The sequence below is a fragment of the Simochromis diagramma genome, unplaced genomic scaffold (genome assembly GCF_900408965.1).
Source record: "Simochromis diagramma unplaced genomic scaffold, fSimDia1.1 OVJJ01000454.1, whole genome shotgun sequence".
Classification (NCBI taxonomy): domain Eukaryota; kingdom Metazoa; phylum Chordata; class Actinopteri; order Cichliformes; family Cichlidae; genus Simochromis; species Simochromis diagramma.
Genome location: NW_024387106.1, coordinates 1 through 26,554, shown reverse-complemented (window position 1 = coordinate 26,554; position 26,554 = coordinate 1). Strand labels below are relative to the sequence as shown.

Here is a 26,554-nt window from a genome sequence, read left to right as displayed (position 1 = left end):
GAGTCACCCTGTGAAACTGAGCCACAGCTGAACCAGCATCCCTGTACAGCAGACACTTACAGCGCTTGGCTGCTTCCATTGGACCCTCTGCACAGAGCTTCAGTTTCCTCTTCTGGTCCCAAAGTGCAGAACAACAAGGTTTCAAACAGCTTCGTTCCAGCAGCATCAGCCACAGACATGCAGAGAGAATCCTTTGGTTGTGTTGTGTGTTTGCATATCTGCTGTCTGTGTTGCTTTGTGAGGATGGATCATCTACTGCAGCTCCAGATAAACAAGCTGCACCTGAACCTGGTAGCTTCACTTAGAAGACACTTGTGACGGGAACGTGTGAGAAGTTTTGTGCAGACAAGTGTGGATTTAGAGTGTGGGACGAGCTCTCCACAGTCTTTGTGGAGATCCACATTCTGCATACTGCCTGTGAGAAGCTGCAGACATTTGTCCTCCAAATCCACTGAGCAGCTGCTCGTGGTGGTATTAGCTTCATGTGTGCGTGTTAGCATGAAGCTTCGGTCACACTCTGCTGTGGACACGGTCACGAACAGCTGGACGCCTGATGGACGAGTCGTCCTTCCTGTGAAACTTCTTTGAGCATGAGAATAGCATGAGAAGCTCAGTGGACACTGTTCAGTGTTTTAACTCTCGCTTTCACTTCAGCTTCACCAACAACAGCACAAGCAGAGCAGCCCACTGCCTGCATGGCTGGGACAGCGCCCCCTGGTGACTGTAAACCACTACAACATGTAGACGGCCGTCTGCAGGCTGGATGTAGCACCACCGCAGAGACGTGCTGCAGCTCTGTTTAGTTACCCAGCTGACAGCAGAGGCTGTAGTTTACTGTTACCAACATGGAAACTGAAGCTTCATCAGCTGGAGCTACAGAGCTGGAGAACAAAGGAGACTGAGAGGCCAGAATGATGTGGGAGGAAACATCAAGAGCCTGTTTGAAAGGAGACACATGTGGATGCTGTGCCAGTCTGTGGTCTGTCAGAAGTCAGCTGAGTCACACTGCAAGAAGCTGCAGAATCTCAGAGGAGGAGATTTGGAAGTGTTTGTGGGACAAACTGGACTCAAAGAAAGAAGATGTTTGTGAAGTCTTTGGTGGAGGTGAGCAGTGTGAAGCAGAACACATGCAGATGAATCAGGAGGTCAGCATCAGTGTCTCCTTGTGATGGACGGTAAAAGAATCAGAGCCAACGCTCCCGTCCACCCTCGGCATGAAGCAGTGCTGTTTCTGAAACAGGAGGACAAGTCCAGAGAAGACAGAGGAAGCAAAGATGAGGGTGGGACAGGACAGCAGGACTTCCTTCAGACCTGCAGCTCCATCACACTGCTGTAGCTCCTCTTCATCACACATGTACCTGTGCCTGTCTTCAAGTCCAGGAGTCACCTCCACACAGTGTAGAAGCCTCCTGTGCAGACCATGGAGTCCAGCCTCTGTCAGGGAACCTGCTTAGCTATACCATACAGTCACTGCCATTATATTAATGCTGCTATCCTGTATATATCTTACTTACTATTGTTTGAATACTTGCGATTGTTTTATTGTACTTTTTATATTTTACATTTATATTTATTATTGAATCTTGCACCAAGGGAGTGGCACTCCAATTTCGTTGTACTCTGTACAATGACAATAAAGGCTATTCTATTCTATTCTATTACGTCCTTTTTACGCTGATTCTGAAGCTGTTAGTTTTATCTCTCTCCAAACAATATTGACTGAACCAGCAGCAAAAGAAGATCCAAACTACGCTTCACATAAACATCGTCATGAACTCACTCTGACTTTTGCTGTTTGTTTCCACCAGGATAAAAATCACACTTCATGCACAGCTCTCTCTCTCTCTGTACTTCAAGAACAGTTTCCCGTCTAAAAATCTGTTTTCTGCATCATTCACTGTTTATTAGCCACTAGTCTGCTGTTGTGTAATAATGAAAGAAGTCGATGCTTCAGTGCGTTGAATTGTGTTACACAAAGAAAAGCAAAGTTTTCACGTTGTTCAGGCAGAATCGAGCGTTGAAGAATGAATTCACACGTCAATAAACATTTTCATCAGCACAAGCAGGACAATGAAAGCAGGAAATACCCCAAACTGCCATTTCTCATTCTGCAACTTCAACAACTGCACATGAATTATACTTCATACACAGACCCACAGTCTCTGATTGCTCTGAAATCTCACTGACAGCCAATAGAAATAAAGAAAAGTCCAGACTGACAGTCTCTGTGGGGTTAGGCAGTGAACTGCTCACGCTGCGTTCAAGTGCATCACAAACTATTGGAATTGGATCCAACTTTGTGAAGCAGATTTCTTCTCAGCTGCTGTTTTGAACATTTCCTCATGAACTGTATTAAACTCTGTAAATGAACTGAGAACTATTTCTACATTTGAAACTATGGATTCATTTTCCCGTTCACTTCTGTACGTTAGTGTATAAATGAATGTTAGACTGGGCTCCATGGAAACACTTGGACTGGTCTCAGCTGCCTTCTTTCTGTAGTCATTCCAACAGAGTCCTTTCTCTTCTCCAGCTTCTGTTTGAAATCCTCTCACAGAGCCTGAATCCTGCTTTGCTGTCATGTTTGGGCCTGTGTTCGGCTGCTCTGTGTTCCTCTGCTTTAACACACACCTCACCACAGCAGCTGTGTGGGTCGTCTCTGTAGCAGCCAGATCAGCTTCTGATACATGAACATCATCACAGCTCCTAACTTCACCTTTATTAGCTTTGACATTCATGTCTTTCTTTTCTCTCTCTCTGTGTTTCCACACAAGCTCAAAGTCTCTGCAGCCTGTTTTTATCTGCTATCATCAGATCTCCAACAGCCTAATTCACATCCCTCACACACTCTACAGCCTCACCAGTACTGACTTCATCTTCACTGACTGATGGAGCACAACATGAACCTGTGGAGGCTGAAAAGCTGTCCTGTCAAACATCTCCCCGTCACCACTGCACTTCTGTCAGCCTTTAAATGAACCCTGCTCAAGTCTGTCACTTCTATTTGGAGCCAAGAGGAAAAAACTGTTGTTCAGTCGTTTGGAAAGACACAACATTTCTGAAAGCACTCAAACTTCTTCACATTTGTCTTCAGACACATCCTGAACATTTAGGAACTAAAGCACGTTTCAAACATCAATCAAAGATCTGAAATATAGAAAAACAACAACAGCTGCAGTCAGTGAACTCACCTCAGAGTCTCCAGTCGACAGTTTGGACTCTCCAGTCCAGCACACAGAAGCTTCACTGCTGAATCCTGAAGCTTGTTGTTACTAATGTCCAGCTCTGTCAGATGGGAGGGGATGGACTTCAGAGCCGAGGCCACAACTTCACAGTGAGTCCCTGAGAGTCGACAGTCAGTCAGTCTGTGATCATAGAAAATACAAAACGTGTTATTATAAAAGCAGAAATCTGCATTATAAACACAGACTGAATGTATATGAAGACAAAACAGAGTGAGGTCATAATCTGATGAACATCTGCTCTTCACATCTGTGCTTCAGCTCCTCTTACTGTGTTTGACATGACACAATGATTTAGTCTCTCTCAGACCTGCAGACTTTTAATGAGAATCTTTGTTTGGCTTTAATCTGCAGATGAAGGAGGAAGATGGCGTCACATTTAGGCTTCCATAATGTCCACAGTCTGTCAGTGAGATCTGATCCAGAGTCAGAGTGAAGACACACATTTGGACTGTTTCCTGTCTTGAATCCAGAACATTTTGAATGAGCTCAGCTCAGTGAAGAGTTCCAGCTGGAAAGATGATCTCTGTTTGCTACCTGCTGTCAGGTACGACTGTTCACGTCCACACGCAGGAAAAATCTGCTGACTGTCACCAAACGGAGCAGAAATCTCATCACTGGACAATAATGATGAATGAACTCACAGCTGCTGATATCACATCTGATTTCAGGGGAACTAAACACAGAAACGATTGGCTCGTTTGAGCTTTCTGAGCCATTAGTCTGCAGGTTTATCACTAGTTGGCAGAAACAGATTTGTATTCCTGTTCAGCGCTTCAGTGTTTATGACTCCAGATCCAGGTGACAGCAAGTCAAAATGATGTTACCTGTCTGTGTCCAGCAGCAGCCTTTGAATATTGTTATAAACTCACATGGATCAGTTTGTCTTTGATTGGTTTGTAAAGTTCAAATTCATTTATATTCATCAACTCTAAATGAAAAATGTTTTTCTTCTTCTATGTTTATTATTAGAGTAACAAATTCTTATAGTTTCCTGTTGTTGAGAATTTCAGTGTAAAACCACTCGGACCTGTGCATCACTGCACACTGTGAAAGTATTACTGCAGTTTAATCTATAATCCTAATCAGTGTGTTTACTGGACTGTAGTCAGACCTCCGTTATACCAAAGGAAACACTGAACGTCTTCAAAGTCACAATAAATTTATAATAAATGCTAATAAATACTGGAGTGTTAGAAAAGATGCTTCCAGCGTGTTTGTCTTTGATAGGGTTTATTCTGGTCGTCTATTGTCTGACCACTTGGGGGCGCTTTTGTCTCTTTTGCTCTGAGCCTTGGGTTTATTCAAACTGATTTTAATAAACTATTTTCTGCAAGCTGAAGCTTCATCTCCATCTCCAGTGGTTGTTGCATATTTTATGACTTTTTATGACATATTTTATGACTATATTAGTAACAGTCAGAGAGTTTAGAGTAAATTAGATCTTCACGTTTGATTTTTGACACAACATAAATGGTGAGCCAGTGTCAGAGGAAGTGACAGCATCCACCGAGGACCGGGGGGAGTGGGAGGACTGGGGGACCAGGCCAACAAAAAGGTGACCACTGATACAGGTCAGCAAACATTTGCTCATTTGGTGTCTTAGAGCAGACTCCGCCCAGCTTTGTCGTCCATGGTTGCTCTTTCAAAGGAATCTAGTTACATATTATTTTACTTAATGATCTACTGACACCACTGACTATGCAGAACAACCCCACGTCTGGAGCCAGTGCACATGTGCAGTTCAATTCCTGGGCAGGTTCTGAAGATGGCCGAGCTGTCGAGGACAAAGTTACTAATGTGAAGCTAATGTGGTTAATCAAGATCTTCATAACTATGTGGAGCACAGTGCACACACCCCTGCATGTTCTATAAGCCAATAGGAGGACGTCCGGTTTTTGGCACACAAAAGTTTCTCAGGTTTTGATTACAAAACAAGCAACAGGCCAAAATTATTTATAGATTTAGACACAATAATAGATTCCTCCCAAATCTGAGGAACTCTGAAGCTCAGGCATCAATAATTAATAACATTTTTCAAAGCTTATCATTTGGACATATACAAATTACCCTCCTTGGGATTATGAGGTCCTCACAAAAATGAACATTCGCTGTCACAGTCTGTAAATTTATCCAAGTCACAGCAAGCATTTTGAAATAAGTCCTAATCAGTCCAAGAAAAACAGTCTTGAAGGGTCTGGATGGACTCGCTGACCACACCAGAACCAGCACTGAGGTTTAGTTCTCTTTAAGACAGATTTCATGATGGGAACCAAATAAAACACATTTCAGTCAAACATGCCACAGAGAGCTCCACAGAAAGATTTATTAGGTTCCTTGATGGAGCCATAACAAACGTCAGCGAGCGACCTCCCAACTGCACATTGATTAAAATGACAAAATAAACTGGGAGTGTCTGGTGTGACGTTACTGTGGTCTGAGTGGCGACTTCCACATTCGCCCTCAGTTGAACGTACACATCAGTAACAAGGATCTGTGGAAACTCTCTTGGTAAGTAAAAAGGATGCAGGGAGGCGGATCGAAGTTCAACCTCAGCGGTGATTCCCTCACCACCACTTTATCACCAGCTCTCTTTATTTTAAAGACAAAGACCCTCACACTGGGCTTCTCTAGTTACTGCTGGGTCTCTGTTATACAGAAGGCCCATACCACATTAAGGAAAAAATAATGTCCTTAATTTCAACATTAAAGGTGAAAATGACTTTGAGAATAAAGAAGAAATGTGGAGATTTGCTGTTTCAGGCAGAGGCTGAGGCTGGACCAGGCGAGGCCGATGGGGAAGCAGAGGCTGGACCAGGCGAGGCCGATGGGGAAGCAGAGGCTGGACCAGGCGAGGCAGATGGGGAAGCAGAGGCTGGACCAGGCGAGGCAGATGGGGAAGCAGAGGCTGGACCAGGCGATGCTGAAGCTGGAGCAGGCGATGCTGATGCTGGAGCAGGCGATGCTGATGCTGGAGCAGATGCTGGACCAGGCAATGAGGATGCTGGAGCAGATGCTGGACCAGGCGATGCTGATGCTGGAGCAGGCGATGCTGATGCTGGAGCAGATGCTGGAGCAGGCGATGCTGATGCTGGAGCAGATGCTGGACCAGGCGATGAGGATGCTGGAGCAGATGCTGGACCAGGCGATGAGGATGCTGAAGCAGATGCTGGACCAGGCGATGAGGATGCTGAAGCAAATGCTGGACCAGGCGACGGCGTGGGTGAAGCTGAAGCCGGACCAGGCGAAGCGGGTGAAGCTGAAGCAGATGCTAGACCGGGTGAAGCCGATGATGCTGAAGCTGGACCAGACGAAGCCGGTGAAGCTGAAGCCGGACCAGGCGACGGCGTGGGTGAAGCTGAAGCAGAAGCTGATGAGACTGCAGCTGGCGAGGATGAGTCTTGGGGCTGGACGGGCTCCTCGGGCCCTCCAGCTGACGAGGCAGCAAGCTGGCTAGGTTCTCCTGAACCTCCAGCTGACGAGTCTTGAGGCTGGACGGGCTCCTCGGGCCCTCCAGCTGACGACACAGGAAGCTGGGCGGGCTCCTCGGGCCCTCCAGCTGACGAGGCAGGAAGCTGGGCGGGCTCCTCGGGCCCCCCAGCGAAAACAGTCTCAGAACCAGTGGGCACCGGAGCCCCTGGCACACACAGGACAGAACCAGCAGGTGCGGGGACCTCTGGCAGAGACGGAACAGAACCAGCAGGCACACGGGCCTCTGGCAGGAACAGAACAGGACCAGCAGGCACACGGGCCTCTGGCAAACACATGGCAGACTGCAGCTGCACAGAGCATTGAGTCTGCTCAGGCAGCGACGGCCGGGTACGGTCCTCAGCTGGCTTCTTAACCGCCAGGGGTCCAGAGTCTGCTGGGGGCTGAGACCCAGCCTCTGGGGAGGCCCTGGGGCGAGTAACAGTCTCTAAATTAGCCAGTTTCTGAGAAACTAGAGTGGTTTTAATGCGTTTGTCTCTCCGCTCAAAATGGGTGCTAGGAACGGGATTCAAAATGGGTGGCACAGACACAGCGTCCAGTATGGAGGGAGCGGGTGACCGGGCTAATGGAATAGATGCAGGCTGGGCTAATGAACTGGCTAAAGGCTGATGTACAGGTTGAAGTGAGACTGGAGTTGGTGGTGGAGTGGATGAAACACAGTCAGTTACTTGTGAGAGGTTAGTTACCACAAAGGTAGGTAAACGCCATGTACTGTCTTTACCCTCCCCATGAACAGCCCCAGAAAACACAGTCCCAGAAGCACCAGCGTCCTTAAAACTCACCACAGCTGGTCGCACAGGAGTCCCTGAATCCGGCTGTGGGGTGAAGCGCCGGTGGCGCGAATGTTTCCTCCCCACCGCTGACGGCTCCGACAGGCAGGGAAAAACCTCTGGGGGGTCGGGCCGTGAAACCTCCGGTGGGTGAATCTGCGACGGATGCTTTGTGGCGGTCGTAGTCCATTGTTGCTGGGCACAATCCGCTACTTCCCGAGCTTGCACCGCTTCCCGGGCTTTATGCAGCTCAGCGATTAAGTCTGTAAATCCCCGGACCTGGTGGAGATAGGGATTTCCGGCCAGGATTGCCTCAATGGCATTTATCCCCACAACCTTCGCTCGTGCATTGGAGGTGTGGGTTACCCAGTCCACCAGGCGTAGGGCACGTGTGAGGTCGCTCTCCCCGGCCAAGACCGCTGGATCCATCTTGTGGTCGCGTCGTACTGTCACGGCTGCACAGCAGTCGTGTGGTGTATTGAAAAAAGGATCCAAAATGCAGGTACCGGCTGGGGTGCGAGTGAGTGTTTATTTACAGCGGTGAGAAGGTGACAAAACAGGAAGAGCAGAGCGGGGAGTAAACAAACCTAAACTGGGAAAACTAAACAAAACTTAAACCAGACACTCACGGGAGGAGGAGCGAAATGCACAAAGAGAGACGGCAGAGAGACGCAGAATGAATACCAGGTAACAGAATAATGCAGACTGACATGGAACTAAACAGACGACGCGACAGAGAGCACAGGAAAACACAGGGCTTAAATACACGGGGAGTAATCAGGGAATGGGCCACAGGAGAGAGACACAGCTGGGAGCAATAAGGCTAACGAGACAGGGGAGAGGTAAAACTGAACACACTGACATGAGACATGAACTTACAGAATAAAACAGGAAACTAACAGACACAGAGAACCAGACAGGACACTGAACTTGACAGGCAGACTCATGAGCAGACACAATAACACCATGGACAGACAGAGGGAACACAGAGAAGTGGGAGCAGGCAGGCAAAGAACAGAAACCTAACAAATGGCAAAATCACAACAGAATACACACTCGGAATGAACAAAAGCATAAAGAAACACAAAACACTGAGTCCTCAGACTCAGGACCATGACAAAAACACTGAGTCCTCAGACTCAGGACCATGACAGTTTCAGGACAAAGTGCCACAGCTGCTGTACTCTCTGAGTCAGTGAAACTTCAGCAGTGGTGTTAGCTAGAGAAGGGAAATGATTCCTGTTACACATCCATGTGTTATATAAACACAGTGTGGTGAAAAGTATAAAGATGCTGAAAGGATGGTGCAGAAAGCTGAAAAACACAAATCTGGAAGATTTGTACAAAATCAAATGTCTTGTAATGGACGGATGCGAGGTTATCGATGGTTCCACCTTCGTACAATAAAGAGGATGGATGCTGCAAAACTGGATGATGAAATATTGGTTCAGCACTTTGTTTGAAAGCACTTTATAAATAAAGTTATTATCATTATCATAAGACGGTGGATCACTTTGTTTCACTAACTCATCTAAACAAAGCGTTTTGTAGAGGGGACAGCAAACCTGGCAGTTTGTCTTGAAACAACAAATCTCCACATTTCAACTTTTTTCTCCAAATACAAATTTGACTTTAACCTCGACTTTATCTTAAGATGATCGGGAATATTTTTCTTACTGTGGTCCCAAAACTCGGCCTTACTCCGTTTCCATCAGAGCAATAAGGTCAGCTTTCTTGTGCTCCACGGTAAACCTGTTCACCGTGGAAAAAATCACGCTGAAGAACTCGGCAAGTAAGGCCGCCGTGAGCTCCACATCTCCAGCTTCGGGTCCCAAAAGAATAAAAGTGACTCAACTATACTGGAGAACCTGAAGATCTCCACAGAGCTCTCACTAAGTGGGAAGTCAGCATCCAGGTGAGGAGGATGGCTGTGAAACCAAAACGAGCCAGAATGACTCAACAATCCATGGTCACTTTAAGAAAAACAAACACACAAATCACTCTGGCCCACTCACTGCTGCTACACGTCACCAACCACCAAAGATGATGATGATGCTGTGATTGTTCACACGTTCAATAATTAGTTGGAAAAATTAAGAAAGTGCAATCAGAGCCCAGATAAAGACAATAACATCAGACAGAAAGAGCAGTGATCAGAAGCACAAACAGAGGCTGCTTTGGACCATCTTCACTGTTTCACACAGTTTCACTTTACTACAAACACGTTCTTTGTAAAGTCTCACTAGGCCTGCTCGATTATGGCAAAAATGATAATCACGATTATTGTGATATTATTCTGTTATCATATGTTACCTTATATATGTAATCAAAGTAGTTGAATTATGATAACAGCTGTAGGACATATATTATCCTTTAGTTTAGATGGTGTGCTGTGTATGTAGTTTAGTCCTCATTATACTTTTGGGTTAAAAGAACATATTCATTTTTGTAGTTCATTAGATAAATGTGCATCACTCTGTATCCTTGATCTGCTGTGAATGTGTTACACTGTTTTCTTGACATGCTTTATTGTTGAATCATAAAAAGAAGGTTGTAAGCAGGAGACTTGGTGTCTAGGACAGAAGAGATAAACCACATTGCATACCCCCACCTTCCAGAGAGCAGAGAAACAACTGCCGAGGTCATAACTTAGGCGCCGTAAGAGAGAAAGAATGTGAATGTTTAGGCTTTTACGACTAGGTGGGGGCCGCTAGGAACTATAAGAGGCTGTGTAACCCGTCACCATTTTGAGACTCGCTGTGACCCTCTGCAGGCAGGTCTCCCCATCATGATGGTTTTAATCCTCTTTGGGTTGAATTGTATGGAAATAAATTATTGTTGATTGAGCATTTATACACCGAGTATTGTCCTTCCTTCAGCCCAAAGATTAAAAGAATTGGGAGATTACAACATTATTTACACTGAAATTGATCTTGATTATTTGACGATATTTATTTAACCCTTTAAGACCTACTATAGAACCAAGTCCGCCAGAGCTTATATAATTTTTTTACATGTTGTAGTGCCATTTGTGGGAGCATTTCAAGTTGCTATACAACTGTTATAGCCCATATTTTAATAATATGTATGCATTAAGTCCATAGTAACTACATTAATTGCAAAAAAGTGCAATAAACTACAAAAAAATTGAAAATCGTTTTTGTTTTGTTTTTTTACATATATTTCTACTTGGAGAAATCTAAGAGGTTTATCCCTCAAAACTTTAAATACAAAAAAGTTGCAAAAAATAGTTTACAACTAGAGCAGGGCGATATGGCCAAAAATATTTATCACGATATATATTTGAAAATTTGCGATAACGATATAACTGACGATATAATTGATGCGAGACAAAATACAACTCCACAACATTACTAGCGCAAAAAGACAACCTTCCATTTATTTTCACTTAAACAAGAAGCTGGTTTTTATGTACATTAAAGCTTTATAAAAATTTAACAGTGCAAATGCAAATTCCTTGCTGAAAGTTTAACCAAAAGGCATTTCCAGTAGAAATGGGCTGACATATCCTGAGCATAACCATGTATAATATCCACTGAAGTTAAAAAGAGGTGCTTTGCAACATTAAACTGCAGTGTGCAGTACGTATTTTTCGGACCATAAGGTGCACGGGATTATAAGGCACATTAAGCAAAACAAAGCAGTCAGATAAATCAAACTTTATTAAACTCATTCTTCTTGCTTCCTCCACTTCTGTACCATTGATTCATTAATGTTGAATTCTCTGGCAGCTGCTCTATTCCCATGTTGTTGCAGTATATTAATGACTAACCTTGTATTGTGGATGGATTATTTCAGTTGTTCTCCTGACTGAAGTTTGGTCCGTTTACAGCATCCTGCCATGCGATTGCATTTGTCTCTAACCATGAGGAACCTTCACGTTAACTTTTATAAGTGGAAAAGTGTTAGTGTTCGTCCTCCAGCTTCACTGTTTATGTTATGCTAACATAGCTGTGTCGCTAGCGATCACGTAGCACATAATTATATACCAGCTAGCCCAACTTCAGTAACCCTACAAACGTCACTGCTGTTTAGTTTCCTGTCTTCATTTATGTTGGAAGTGATAGCAGAGCTATACGTTTGATTTTTTTCAGAAATTTCTCAGTCAGAACATGCTATATCATGCTTAGGTAACTAGCGAAACTAGCGAGCTAACTTCCGCTAGCTTCCTGCTAACTTCTAACTCCGTTAAATGTAATACATTTTGTTTTCATGGATGCCTGGAAGTTAAACTTCATAGTTACACCTGGTAAAGCAGCAATGCTGATCGTTTTATTAAAGATGAAAGAATTTAGACAGTTAACTCTCAGTGATGCTGCAGTGTTCGTTTGACCTGAAACATACGGAGTTTAGGACCCAGATTACTCCCAGATTTAAGAGCATCTTAGTCCGACAATAACGACGGCCGCTTGCATGTTCTGCAAAAAAATGTGCTTTGTCGTGTATCTGACGGACAAACACCAAACCAGTTCCACATCACTGAAGTTGCACCATTTTTACAAACCAATTCTGGTTCATCTGTTTCACTCAACAATCGGCCATGTGCGTATGAAAACAAAGGCACTGCGCATGCGCGTTTTACTCATATTCTATCGCGATATTTCATTTTCCTATCGTTGCCTAACATTATACCGGTATTACCGTGAACGGTATAATATGGCCCAGCCCTATTTACAACAACAGGAAATTTATTTTGAGTGTCTTCATAGTTTTATTTTGGTGATACACCAATTCTTATATACTGCAGGAAAAACGAAAAAACAATCCTATGATGCAAATTTGCAAAGAAAACAGCAGGTGCATTAAAATAAACTATTTCCAGCAGTGCAATTCGAGTTCTAAGCATCCCAGAAACTATTCAGAAAAGTCAAACATGACCAGTATAGGCTTTTAAGGCCTACAAGTTAGAAACTACATTTTCCGCGAAAATGACGTCACTTCCGGTTTCGGGCAGGAAATGGCGGACATGCGATAGTTCGCGCTGACGTCTGTTTCACTGTGGGAAGTGTTATGAACAGCTGATCGGATCGGCAAAGCGTGTTTCTGGAATATTATGTTTTTGTTCCTGCAAGCGCTTTTTATGCAATTTTTGCAAAGCTTTATGTGGAAGGAAACTGTGACCGAGGACAAGCTGATGGCATCAGATGTAAGTACAACTCCTCTGGTTTCATATGCAAAACAAATTATTGCGCTAGCTTACGTGGTTCTGGTTCTACAGGGATTTAAAAATAGTTACACAACAGGAGCGTGCTGCTCTGACCGGCTTTAAAGGGTTAACAATAACAATGTATGAATAATGACTTTAAAAAATAATATAAAATAGTGTGCAACACCACTGAAGTTTTTTTTACCTCTCTTTTCAACCAACGGCAGTCACTCTCCTCTCCAAATAACTTCTGCTTAGCTTTCCGAGCTTCCCTCGGGTCCTCTTAATCAGCGGTCTCCAACCTTTTTTGCGCCACGGACCGACAATATTTTCACGGACCGGCCTTTAAGGTGTCACGGATAAATGAGGGAGGGGCTAATAATCGGCTCAGTCATTTTTAATGATCGTTGAAAGCCCAGATCGTAATCGTGATTAAAATTCGATTAATTGAGCAGCCCTAAGTCTAACTTCAGTCTTCTCTCCTAAGGAGCAATGCTAACAGACCAACAGCAGCACAGACATGAGCAACAGTCTCATTACTGTCTGCTGCACCGTGTTAACACGACCGAGCGGAAACAGCACACAGATAAAACATGTCAGACTGCAAACTCAGCGTAAGACTAAAAACTCACAGTTACACACCCACATACATGTGAAGGTGCACTCTCCTACCAAGGTTTCTGCCAGAATAATACAAATGTAGTGTTCTGATAAAAAAAAAACCCTTTTTAAAAGCATGAAAACAACTCTTCACTGTGAACACAAAATAAAGAAGAATTTATTACTGTGTGACTGAGTAACTAAACTGTCACTAATTGATAATATTAATGATCACATCTGGACTCACCGAGCCTTTCTGAAGTTCCTCACAGCTGCAATCAGTCGACGTCGTCCCTCTGCTGATGTGTTGTACTTCTGCAGGTCAAACTCATCCAGAACCTCCTCTGACATCTGCAGCATGAAGGCCAGAGCTGAGCAGTGGATCTCAGAGAGTTCCTTTGATTTGTTCTCTGACTTCAGGAACTCTTGGATCTCCTGATGTACTGAGAGGTCGTTCATCTCCATCAGACAGTGGAAGATGTTGATGATTCTGTCAGGAGAGGATTTTGTCTTCCTTTCTTTTAGATTCTTGATGACTCTCTGGATGGTTTCTGGACTGTTCTCTGTCTGACCCAGCAGACCTCCTAAGAGTCTCTGGTTGGACTCCAGACAGAGGCCATGAAGGAAGCGAACAAACAGGTCCAGACGACCATTTTTACTCCTGAAGGATTTTATTAGTGTTTCCATCAAAAAATCATCCAGAGAGGACTCGTTGTATTTTTTTCCCAGGAAGTTCTTCAGCACCTCTGACTTCCTGTTGGTGAAACAGTGGAACATGTAGACTGCAGCCAGAAACTCCTGGATGCTCAGATGAACAAAGCAGTAGACTGGTTTCTGGAAGATCACACACTCTCTTTTGAAGATCTCTGTACAAACTCCTGAGTACACCGAGGCCTCTGTCACATCCAGACCACACTGCTCCAGGTCTTCTTGGTAGAACATGATGTTTCCTTTCTGTAGATGTTCAAACGCCAGCCTCCCCAGCTTCAGAAGAACTTCCCTGTCAGCCTCCGTCAGCTCCTGTGGACTCGTCTCATGTCCCTCGTGGTACTTGTTCCTCTTCCTCTTTGTCTGAACCAGCAGGAAGTGTGAGTACATGTCAGTCAGGGTCTTGGGCAGCTCTCCTCTCTGCTCTGTAGTCAACATGTGCTCCAGAACTGTAGCAGTGATCCAGCAGAAGACTGGGATTCTACACATGATGTGGAGGCTCCTGGATGTCTTCATGTGGGAGATGATTCTGCTGGACAGCTCTTCATCACTGAATCTCCTCCTGAAGTACTCCTCCTTCTGGGCGTCAGTGAAGCCTCGTACTTCTGTTAGCCTGTCAACACATGTAGGAGGGATCTGATTGGCCGCTGCAGGTCGGGAAGTTATCCAGACGAGAGCCGAGGGAAGCAGATTCCCCTGGATGAGGTTTGTCAGCAGCTGGCTGACTGATGACTTCTGTGTGACATCAGACAGCAGCTTCCTGTTGGTGAAATCCAATGAAAGTCTGCTTTCATCCAGGCCGTCAAAGATGAACAAAAGCTGAGAGACAGCCAGCTTCTCTGCTGTGACCTTCTGTAGTGTTGGATGGAAAACATGGAGCAGCTCCAGAAGACTGTACTGCTCATCTCTGATCAGGTTCAGCTCCCTGAATGAAAGCAGAACCACCACACTGACATGTTGGTTCTCCAAGCCCTCTGCCCAGTCCAGAGTGAACTTCTGCACTGAGAAGGTTTTTCCAACACCAGCCACGCCGTTGGTCAGAACCACTCTGATGGGTCTCTGTTGGTCAGGTAAGGCTTTAAAGATGTCCTGGCACCTGATTGGAGTGTCATGGAGGGCGTCCATCTTGGAAGCTGTCTCCAGCTGCCTCACCTCATGTTGGCTATGAACCTCTTCACTCTGTCCTTCTGTGATGTAGAGCTCAGTGTAGATCCTGTTGAGGAGGGTTCTACTTCCTGTTTCATCACTTCCTTCAGTCACACGTTCACATCTCCTCCTCAGACTGATCTTATGTTCATCTAAAACCTCCTGCAGACCAACATCGGCTGAAAGAAAGAAAAACAGAAAGAAAACTCTTCAATGTCTGAACAACAACAAGAAGTCCAGTTTTCAGAAATGAGTCCATCAGCAGACAGATGTTCAGTCTTACTTTGTACACAGCTGCTCTGACTGGCTGTCTGCAGTCCAGCTCTGCTTCTGGATCTTTCTCCACACTGGGGACAGGACCAGTCTCCTGATGAAGCAGACTGGTCCCAGTATGAGGAGATGCACTGTCTGCAGAACCAGTGTCCACAGCTGGTAGAGACTGGATCCTTCAGGACGTCCTGACACAAAGCACAGCAGGACGGCTGCTCCTCCTCACAGACACCACTCCTCTTCCTCTTCCTCCCTCTGTGAACACATTTCTTTATCACTAAAATCATTGACTGTCAGTGACAAACATCCAGATTTGATGACACTGTGCAGAAGCTCTGATGGTCACAGAGAAAAGTCAAAGTGGAGAAACTTGTGTTTGAGTTCAGAATCCAAGTTTCCTTTGCTGTTCCTGCCTGTCTTATTAAACACAGAGTGATCAGCCTACAAACTCCACAGTAAAAGCCTTCATCACACAGCTGATTATGTCCTTCACTGGATGTACTGGAAGTTTGGGATCCATCACTTTTAACTGACCTTTGACCTCCTCTAAAAACTGTGGTGCAGCAGCGGTGTCACATTCAGACTTCAGCTTTATTTTGAAAGAGTTCAGTCAGCAGGAAGTGAACTTCTGGGTTCTGATTTCCTTTCTATTATTTTACAGAAGTGAAGAAGAAGAACTAAAAGCTTTGAAATGATCTGAGTGATATTTTTGAACATTGCCACCAAATTGAGTTCAGCCTCCAGCAGTAACTTTGTTTCATGATGCCTCCCTGATGATGTGATGTTTGATTACAAACCTGTTTATGTGTTAGACATTAATCACATGAACACAGGCAGAAAAAAGAAGCCAATGAAACAAATGACAGAAACGTGTTCATTCACTGCCATGATCCATATTTGATATGTACAGATGTTTGTAAAGAACACGTGTGCAGCGCTTTGTTCTGAGTATCTGCTGTCAGCACACAGTGCAGCAATAACTACAACCACACGTTTCTGTAGATCCTGAACATCAGCCTGGAGGAATCTGACCTCAGGTCTGCACACAGAGGAGCTTCACCTCTGGGATGATGCTGGCTTCAGCTCCTTCTACAATCAGGCAGAAGCTTCTGCACCATCAGGACACAAACAGAGAGGAGCTTCTATCCTCAGACCATCCAAGTCCTAAATCAGAACATGCTCCCCTCATAGCATCACCATCAGGGTTTAAACAGGACCTTACATCATGTTCTTGTCTCACTGTCATATTTCAGATCATGTCTGATTCATTATGACGTCACACGCTGCTACACTGATCCTGCTGCTTCATTACTGCTGATATTACTCTGCTCACTCTGTTCAGTTACTCTGTTTACATCACTTTGCTCATTTGCTTTGTTCTGCTTGCACTGCTCTGTCAGTACATGCTGTGCTAATGTGGCACAAAGCACTTTAACATTACATCTGCACAATGTTTCATTATTTCATTTAATGATTGTTTATAATCTTTTGTCCAGTCACAGGAGCAGCTCAGCACATTTCACTGTGTTGTACGTGTATGACGATGCCTGTGACAAATAAACAGCCTCGGACTCTTCAATCTTCTGCATTTCTTTGGAGATCAGCTCAGTGGCCTGTTGAGACCATCTTTCTATTTCTGATGACTCAGTTCAGATTATTATCCTGATACTTTCTTTTAAAATGTGATGAAATCATTTATCTGATGTTCTGACACAAATACACCAAAACAATCCCAAACAGCATAAACCACCACGTTACACACAGTGTAATAAAAATACAGGCAACTACAAATAAAAACACTTTTAAAATATAAACTAAAATTACAAAGTGGTCACAGAATTTCAAACACCCGTAAATGAGTCAGCAGATCTCTTACATGGTCAGCTGAGCTCCATGATTGAAGAACATTGTTGCTGCAGGTTCATCACTGAACTCTGGAGGAACTTTTTCTTTGGACCAGTCACTCCTCACAGACACACAGCTGGATGCTGGAGACTGTGACCTCTGACCTCTGCAAACACAAACACATCACATTCATATGACATGAATTACTGATTAATCACCGTTTAAAATCTTTTAAGCTGCTGCAAACACACAAACTGGATGATGTGATGGTTTCTGTCAGTAATAGTTGTCTCAGATTAGAGTACAGACGGCTGCAGAGACGTTCACAGCAACAGAGAAGAAATCATTACCTTGGATTGCATCACTACTACGATTAATACTAGCATTATCGTACCCGGACCACCATTAGGAATCATTTATGATGTCACTGGTAGAACACATTTATAGAAACAACCTTTGAACTCTGACTCAGCAGCTCTCTTACATGGTCAGCTGAGCTCCATGATTGAAGTTCACTGTTGGTGCAGGTTCATCACTGAAGTTTGGAGGATCTTTTTCTTTGGACCAGTCACTCCTCACAGACACACAGCTGGATACTGGAGACTGTGACCTCTGACCTCTGCAAATACAACCACATTGCATTCATTTCACATCAATTAGTACACCACAAAAGGCATGCAAGAAACACAGTATGAAGACAAACTTCTGGCTTCAATAACATTCAACAGGTCAGGTGGAAACTTTTCTCAGATTTGATTCATGTTTTTATAGAACGATCCAGCTAAAACAAATATACCATTAGGTCAGGGGTCAGCAACCTTTAGGACCCAAAGAGCCATTTGGACCCAGTTTCCACGCAAAAGAAAACACTGGGAGCCACAAATACTTTTTGACATCTAGAATGAAGATAACACTGTAATACTGTTTTTTACCTTTATGCTTTGTGTGAACAACTAAGGTGTGTTGCTTATGAAATCCATGAAGTGCTACAGAGAAAATGACATGTTATTTATGTAATGAACACATTTGAACTCTTAAAGAAATATAACCAAAGGAAAGACACCCAGCTGAACTAAAATGATGTAGCAAACAAAAACTGCTGTGAGCCGCCACCCTTATATCTCCTTTGTGCTTTTGGAGCCTTGACCTGACTTTTAAAAAATAATTGGAAAAAAAGCTCTATGCTGCTGAAAGATGACAAATAGATATTTGCAACATTCTGCCTAAATATGTATTTTACCTGGTTAATGTGTGTGGCGGGGCGTGGTCTGCAGCGCCGCTGCAGGGGAGGCGGACGCACCTGAGCGGCACCCGCAATCACGCCTCGCCGCCTTAACGTCTGTGCTGTTGTGTTGGTGTGTGTCGGGCTGTGAGCTGCAAAGCTACAGCCGGCTGTGTGCGTACAGCAACCGTGTGTGAAAAGTGGTCAATAAAGAGATGCTGAAAAGCGTGTTCATGCAAACATCGTCGGGTCTGCCGTGATATGTTTACAACGGGACTTCTGCTCCTGAACCTCTGCGCACAGCGTCTGCAGGTCGGGGCTGTACGAAGTCACTTTCATCTTTACAGGACTGTAAGCTGTCGTCTGTGAGGCGTGAGCGTGTTTGTTTTTAACATAGTTCACGGTGGAGAACAGCTGCTGACATAATGTGGATCCAAAGATCCATAATTGGCCTACCTGGGGCTGAAAGTCTCGATAAATGCACGGCGTTTCGGCGGGTACACCGGCTTCCGCGAGTGTGACGCTTATTTGAGCGATGAAAAAATAATAAAATATAATTTTAATTTTATATTTCAAAATCACAATAATCTTCCAATTTAGAACTACAAGTTAAAAAAGAACATAAATAAAATACACTTCAGCTAAATACTTCTAATTTATTTTCCCAAACCACGAGGAGCCGCACTGTAAGGACTAAAGAGCCGCAGGTTGCCGACCCCTGCATTAGTGTTAGTCAATGTTGCAACTGAACTGAAAAACTAAATATTTTGGTCAGGTCCAAAGAAACAAAGTCACTATTAATACAACACAACCCCCCCAAAAGAGCCATGTAGACCCCGGGCTCTATGGGTCTTGTGCTCGGAGCTTGTTCCTGTGCTGCCATGATTAGTGCCTCTGTGCTGTCTTTCAGTCCAGCTTTGTTCAGCCACTGGTAGGATTTCTGGATGTCAGCCACTTCCTCTGCCTGCTGGTGGTGCAAACTGTGTTGTTCTGAGTTTCATTGGACGTCTTTGTCCAAAGCACCAGACAAAGGGCAAAGTAGATGCATTTGCATCAGCAGGAAAATACACCCCAAACTAGCATCATCATTATACAACTTTAACAACTGCCACTAAATGATACTTCATACACAGACCAGTGTTAGGTTAAGTTATGATGTCACTGGCAGAACATTTATAGAAACAACCTTTGAACTCTGAGTCAGCAGCTCTCTTACATGGTCAGCTGAGCTCCATGATTGAAGAACATTGTTGCTGCAGGTTCATGACTGAAGTGTGGAGGTCTGTTTCTGGACGAGTCACTCCTCACAGACACACAGCTGGATACTGGAGACTGTGACCTCTGACCCCTGCAAACACAAACATCAATAACTGATCAGTTCTCTCTGACAGCCATGTGATCAGCTGATCCCTCTGTGATATTGTGTCTGCCTCATAACGCTGACAGGTCAGCCAATCATCAGCCAGTTTTTTCTGTCTCTGAATGAACTCAGTTTGTTCTCAGCTCTTCTCTCTGATTCTGCTGCACTGACTTCACTTAAACTTACAGAGTTCAGATCTTAGCAAGAAAACAAGTCAATAAAAATCAAACTCAGATCAAACAGTTTGAACCAATCACAGATCAATGATTCTGTCATGGTTATGTTGAAATGACTAATAAAGTTAGTAGTGTTCTTACATTGTTGCTGCAGGTCCATGACTGTAAGGTGGAGGTGTTTGTGTAACCCCGTCACTCCTCACAGACACACAGCTGGATGCTGCAGATGCTGCTCCGTCCTCTTCCTCCATCTTCTTGATGTCAGGGTGGAGTTAGTCTGAGAGGTAAACACACACACTCAGAGGTGCTGTTGTACTGGAAGCATCACACTGAAGGTTTCTAATGTTGGAGCTTTGGCCCTAAAGTCCAAACCAGTTATTTTAGAGGCTCAAAGTCTTTAAAAAACACAGAAACCATCACATTATTTAATAAGTACATGATCAGGTGGATGAAGGAACTCAGTGTGTTTGGGATCATCATCATGGTGAGGAGCCCACATGTTACGGCTCCTTTGGAGAGAAGCTGAGGATCACTGCAGGAAGTGAGCTCATGAAACCAAACTGCTGTTTGTGAGCAGGATGACTCTGTTATTGGACCTGCTCTGTGTTCTACATATGATCAATACTTCAAATATCTGTAAACATCTCATCTTATATTTGTTGCACTTGGTCACATCTGTCTTTAAAAATAGATTTTAATGTCACTGAGAGTTCTTTTCTACCTTTATTGATTTATTTTGGAATAAATTAAATATAAAGGTGCCAAAAACTGCCTGCAGCTTCTGCTCTGTGACAGGAAACTACTGTCAGGCTCAAAATGACTTCAGATTATTCATCACAGAGTGTTTATAGATCACAGGACACGTTACAGTTTTACTCTCGATGTTTTAGTTTAAAAGAATGACGAAGGTCTTACTGTGAATCTGCGCGCTCATTGGCTAATACCCTGAGACTGACAGGTGGTTATCCAATCAGCGTGCGGCCTCACACGGACATAAAACTCTTAAAGTTTGTTTCTGAAGGGATTTTCAGATCAGACCTGATGTTTCTGCCTACAGCCTGTTTACCGATATAATCAATATCAGATATCAGAGCAACAGAAACCTCGGTGATCAGGACGCCGGGACTGAGAACAGGAAGTGGCTCAAACGTCGCACTTTCATAAAGTCAGCCTGTACTCCACTCACCGAGTTTCTGTCGCCATTTTAGTTTTAAAAGACGTCGTGATAAGGGCGGGTCTTACTGTGAACCTGCGCGCTCATTGGCTAATAACTTGAGATTGACAAGCCGTTATCCAATGAGCGCGCGGCTTCTCCCAACATAAAGTAGTTTCCTTTGAAAAACCAAAGTCTGATTATTTTTGCCTCCACTGACGGAGCCTGTTGTTCCCGCCACAGAGACACAGTAATGTCAGAGCGGTGTTAACACTCACCTGCCTCAGCACAGCTCTCACTCTCCTCCTGCTCTCTCAGCTAAACTCACTTCCTCTCTACTTACAGGAAACCAGCGCTCAGAGGAGCCGACCGGCCTCACGTTTCACCCACAGACACGAACAGCGTGGAATTATTTTATGTCATAAGAAGAAACATATTCATGTTAACACTCACCTGCCTCAGCTCCACCTTCCTCCTCCTGCTGATCTGAACGGAGGATCAACACTTTCACTTTCACTGCTCCTCCCTAAACTCAGAGGATGCTGGGACTTGTAGTTTTTACCTTGCGTGATATTTATGGCTGTGACACTAAATCACAGCATGAAAACTTCCTGCAAATATGTCACAGGCGATAAAAGTTTCACATTAAAGGTGAAGTTATTTTTCTGTCTCGTGTTCAATAAACAGTGAGCTGGGAAAACTGAAGAACAGACTTCAGACGTTCCCTGCAGAGTTTCTGCTGCTCGGTCGTCTGCATGTTGCTGAGACTGAGCTGATGATGAAGCTGTGATGGGTTTATGGCACGTTTGGTTCTGGAGAAGAGTTTTACTGCCGGTGCAGGTGAAATGATCAGAGGTTACAGCCTCTGGTTAAAGTGGAGGCAGCGATCAGGACGGCTGAGCAGCAGAGGTCTCGAGGGTCCTAAAGTGTAAAAGCATCAGTGTTAGTAACACAAAGATCACAGAATGGGATCATCCACACAACACTAACATCTAAATCCACGGCAGGAACTCTTCCAGTGTCCTGAAAAATCTGTGTGCACGATGCTGAGATTAAAATCTGTCTGCTCATCTTAATGCAATATTGTGAAGTTACAATTCTTTTCTGTAAAAAGCATTTTTATTTTTGTATATAAATAAATGTTGATGTTGTGCTTTGGGATCGTGTGCTTCAATTTTACTTATAATGTGCCAAATGACTGCAACAGGCGGCTTAAGGCGATGCCATCCAGAGTAAGGATCTTGTTAGCCACAGTGTTTCTAAGATTTTTACGCCCCGTTACAATAACCTCAGTTTATCTGAACTTAGAAGCAGAAAATTAAAGCTCATTATGTGTCTAAGACATCCCGGCAGTTTAACCAATAAAAGTGGGTATCATATGCATAGCAGTGAAAATGTATGCTATGTCTTCTAAAGCACGTATAATGTAAACAGAACTGGTCTTTGCACAGAAGCCTGTGGAGCTTCATAATTAACCTCAGGGTGTGAAGAGGACTCTCCATTTAATAATAGCTGTAATAAAATGTTCTGGCCAACGGTGTTAAACGCTGCACTTGGGTCTAGCAGGGGAGATTTCAACTTTTCAATATGAATGAAGGCTGAAAACTGATTAGATTAATGTCTGATGATCTTTTCTGTGCTTCTTCAAGTTTGTAACACCGAACATATTAAAGGATGATATAAGGTTCACAGGAAGAGTTTAATTAGACACATTTACTATTTTTCTTTATACTCTTTCTTTCTTGACATGTTTAATATGATTACTATCAGAGGAGAAAATGACCCTTGTGTAGTTTAAAAACGTTTTATTTAATCAAACTGTAATGTTGTTGAACTCTGACGGACGTGTCTTTTAATCTTGTCAACAAATCCTTAATCACCTAAATCTGCCATTTATCATCTTGTAAAATGTTCCCTCTGCTTCTGTTGCACATCTCCCCGACACTCTCTGCTTCACCAGCCCTGTGCAGCTGGTCCAATCGCTGCGTCCTTAAACTGGTGTGTTTAAATCTCTTTACCTCCGTTGTGAACTTCACACAAAGTTTGTGGTAACAAAATCAAACTGAGGAGGATCTGGTTTGAAAAACACACACTCGCGAGACAAAATAAAAACAGACTGCTCAAAGCAAAAGCAGAGCTCACAGCTGGTAGCACAAAACACAGTGACAACATGCGTATCAGATACCCTCAGTGCCAAAAGCATAAATATGAAAACATGGGATCACCAAGAATATCCTAAAAATGGCATTGAGGGGGTGTTACAGTGAAATAAAATGAAACATTTTCATCTGAAAATGTTTCATTTTAGTAAAAACAATTCTCTGTAGTTTGATACTGTCGTTACAGACAAAGCGGATGTTTAAAGCCTTTGGACGCACATTTGAAATGCACTCATTCTCCTTATCAGCTGGAAACATTAAAGCCGTAAAATGACACACCCGCGTGTAATAAACCATCTGTTGGGGGTTGTGGATTTGACACCTCAGCATTGTGAAAGTGGGGAAACATGTTTCTGGCTGAGCGTAAGATTTCTGCTTACAACTTAGAATCTCAGTTCTAAATGAAATTCAGATGTTTTTTTAAGTATGGCTAATGTATTATTTGACTTCTAAGGCATACACACACACACATACACACACACACACACACACACACATACACACACACACACACACACACACACACCCACACACGAACAACAACAACACAGAGAAGAAGAAGAGGGGGTCGTTTTACTACACATCATAAAAACGCAGTCATTCATCTTCCAACTGTATCTTTCTGTTCTGGCTTTAGAATCATTGGTTGTTTACTGATCTGTACTTTGGGAGTCATACTGTTGTGATACTGGGGAGAAGAGGGTAAGGTTTGATAGACTAAACCATTACACACAAAACTTGAAAAACCTAAAGAGTGTGTGAGACTGCTAGCTGTGTCGTTCAGCAATAAACTCATCTATAAATGTGTTAGTAAAGAGTGACTTGTACTTCTGTCCCATTAAGCAACGGTTTAACAAATTTCACTGCAAACTATAAAAGGAATCTGGATTTAAATAGAACATAGTAGTGCAGGAAACACTAGTATAAGGTGTCTATGGAACAAATCTCCTTCAGCGTTCAAAATGACCAAAGTGAGGCCTACAGGCGTTTCTCTCAGTTGGTTGTGTTCAGGGAAAAAGCAGCTAAATACACTGAGACTGCTCCACATTGTTAGTGAGTTAACTCTGGATATCTGTAGGTTTGTCAAACTTGGAGTGAACAAAAGCAGAAAACAGTAAAAGATGCAGACAGTGAAAGTCTGGTTTATTTCATGAACACAATGAAACATTTTCGGCAAAGTAGCACACATGATAAATAGATACACATAACACGGACAGTGAGAAGTAAAACTCGTCGTCTTACCACATGTTATATTCTGTAAACTTAAAATAAACCACAGAAATTAGAGTTTAGTGTTTTAAAGTCATTATTAAAAACATGAGTCAACATTACTGAAGTGACACTTTAACGATGCTTCACATCACCGTGTTTATGATGATAAAACATGTTCTCTCGTTAGTAGATGTCTGCGCTGTCACTTGTCATGAAAATGTCCCGAGCCAGGGTTCAAGCTTCCTCTTCAATTACCATTGATCATTAATAGGGTCACAAAAGATTTGTCACATTATCCCCATAAACAACATGCTTTTATAGAAATCATTGTGACACAAATATCTAGATTCTTGTTTCACAATGTGCATGAACTCAAAATCTTTAGTTTCATATTTATAAAGTATCGCAAAGAATACATTTATACCGTTGTATGAGCTGCACTTCTTGTAAAAAACTGATTGGAAATGTGTTCGAGAAAAGCTCCTGCTGTGGCCTTCCTTCTGTGAGGGCACACACACACACACACACACACACACACCACACACACACACACACACACACACACACACACACACACACACACACACACACACACACACACATTACACATACATACACAAGCTGTGTAAAGCACTATTGGCGACTGTCAAGCCTTTGAGTCGCCGAGCAGCTGAATAGGGGATAATGTTGACGTGCCCGCTGTTTAAAACGTAAGTCAAAGTTCCAGGTTTAAACTCCTTTATTTGTTATCAAATCCTTAAAATCGTAGAAAACAACAGTGATCAAAACATTCCAAGCTTGAGCGGGTCCAGCAAAAGTCACCACTCATTCACAAAAATTCCCCTCAGGACGTGAAACAGATGAGATAGCAATCACTAGTACCGACACCACGTGACCCAAAGCTTACGCCTTATCCACACACAAACTATAAATACGAATCTAAAGTATATACAGAAAATAAAGAAATGATGAGGTGATGAGATACTACATGTACCGAAGGGTGCAGCTGCCAGTCTGGCAGTGGGGAGGCAGTGTGGGGGGGGGAGGGGGGGGGGGGGGGGGGGGGGGGGGAGGTCAACTGTTTTAAGAAGGGAGATGGAGAGTGGGAAGGATCAACGTTCCTGTGTCGGAGTGGTTCTGGTCTGCAGGCTTCTGTACCACGTCTCCAGAGGCAGCAGAGTCAAAAGTCTTGGTGCAGGGTGTGAGGGGTCTGTGATGATTTCCCTGCCCATTTCCTGGTTCTTGAGCGGCACCCCCTGCCCTCCATCCAGATGGAGGGCAGGGGGGTGCCGATGATCCTATCGGCTGCCCGTACAGTCCCGCTGCAGTCTGCTCTTGAACTTGAAGCTTTTGTTTACCATACCTCAAACACATGTCACATACCTTAAACAAAAGCACTGGCTTTGCACCCGAGTTGCCATTATGCAACACCACCTGGTCCTGCATACTACACTCTATTTCACAATAAGACACTTCGTTCTTCACAAATGAAATTTCAGGGTGCCACCCGGGAAAACATCCAAAATACAAAACACATCGGGTAATTGCAACCACTCAATACACACCTGAAGGCACGTACTTGAAAAACTGAACCAATTAGCCAACTACACAAAAAGCCTCCGATTTAGCCAATTAAAGAACTTGCAAGCATGGATGGAGGGAGAGCAAGAGTGAGGAGTCGTCGAAGAGGCACGCCCAGACCCATATTTCTGATGATATAAGAGCAACTTTGGTGGACCATGTCATCAACCATGGCCTGCTATAGAGAATTCTCTAGATACTCGAAGACCTTCTGGGGCAGGACGCCAACGCCTGTTCACACAACAGCAGGACTTGCCGTGTGTGGACCTAGTGAGGGCAGACATGCCATCCGTCTCCACCAGCTACGAAGCAAATACGGAGTGCAGAATTAATAGGCATTGTATTTTTGAGGAATAATGTTATTATTGAACAACAACCATGTTCTCAATGAACCCAAAAAATCATAATATCAAAGTAATGTTGTTCCTGGAAGTAGTTTCTAGTTTGTTTTTTT

General features: G+C 43.7%; 1 protein-coding gene across 3 annotated transcripts; it reads right to left on the bottom strand.

Annotated features, from left to right (window-relative positions):
* Positions 1 to 2,576: 2,576 nt before the first annotated feature.
* Positions 2,577 to 21,712, bottom strand: LOC120743179 (protein NLRC3-like). 3 transcript variants are annotated; one of them, XM_040046750.1, is made up of 9 exons: positions 21,602 to 21,712; positions 20,137 to 20,272; positions 19,676 to 19,807; positions 17,722 to 17,856; positions 17,269 to 17,403; positions 15,406 to 15,647; positions 13,516 to 15,301; positions 3,148 to 3,365; positions 2,577 to 2,791 (listed from the first exon to the last, which is right to left on the bottom strand). In XM_040046750.1, exons 2-8 carry the CDS (start codon positions 20,244 to 20,246, stop codon positions 3,188 to 3,190), a joined length of 2,718 nt encoding a protein of 905 aa, XP_039902684.1. In that variant the 5' UTR covers positions 20,247 to 20,272; positions 21,602 to 21,712; the 3' UTR covers positions 2,577 to 2,791; positions 3,148 to 3,187. The 3 variants fall into 3 exon arrangements, with proteins under 3 accessions (XP_039902684.1, XP_039902683.1, XP_039902685.1); XM_040046749.1 differs by having other exon boundaries at positions 2,577 to 3,365; XM_040046751.1 differs by lacking the exons at positions 2,577 to 2,791; positions 3,148 to 3,365 and adding an exon at positions 9,258 to 9,429.
* Positions 21,713 to 26,554: the final 4,842 nt, after the last annotated feature.

Coding starts and splice junctions, on each gene's coding strand:
- LOC120743179 (XM_040046749.1), bottom strand. CDS start 20,246: ATGGAGGAAGAGGACGGAGCAGCATCTGCAGCATCCAGCTGTGTGTCT. Junction 17,404..17,721: donor CATGGAGCTCAGCTGACCAT/GTAAGAGAGCTG, acceptor TTGTGTTTGCAG/AGGTCAGAGGTCACAGTCTC. Junction 15,648..17,268: donor CATGGAGCTCAGCTGACCAT/GTAAGAGATCTG, acceptor ATGTGTTCACAG/AGGGAGGAAGAGGAAGAGGA.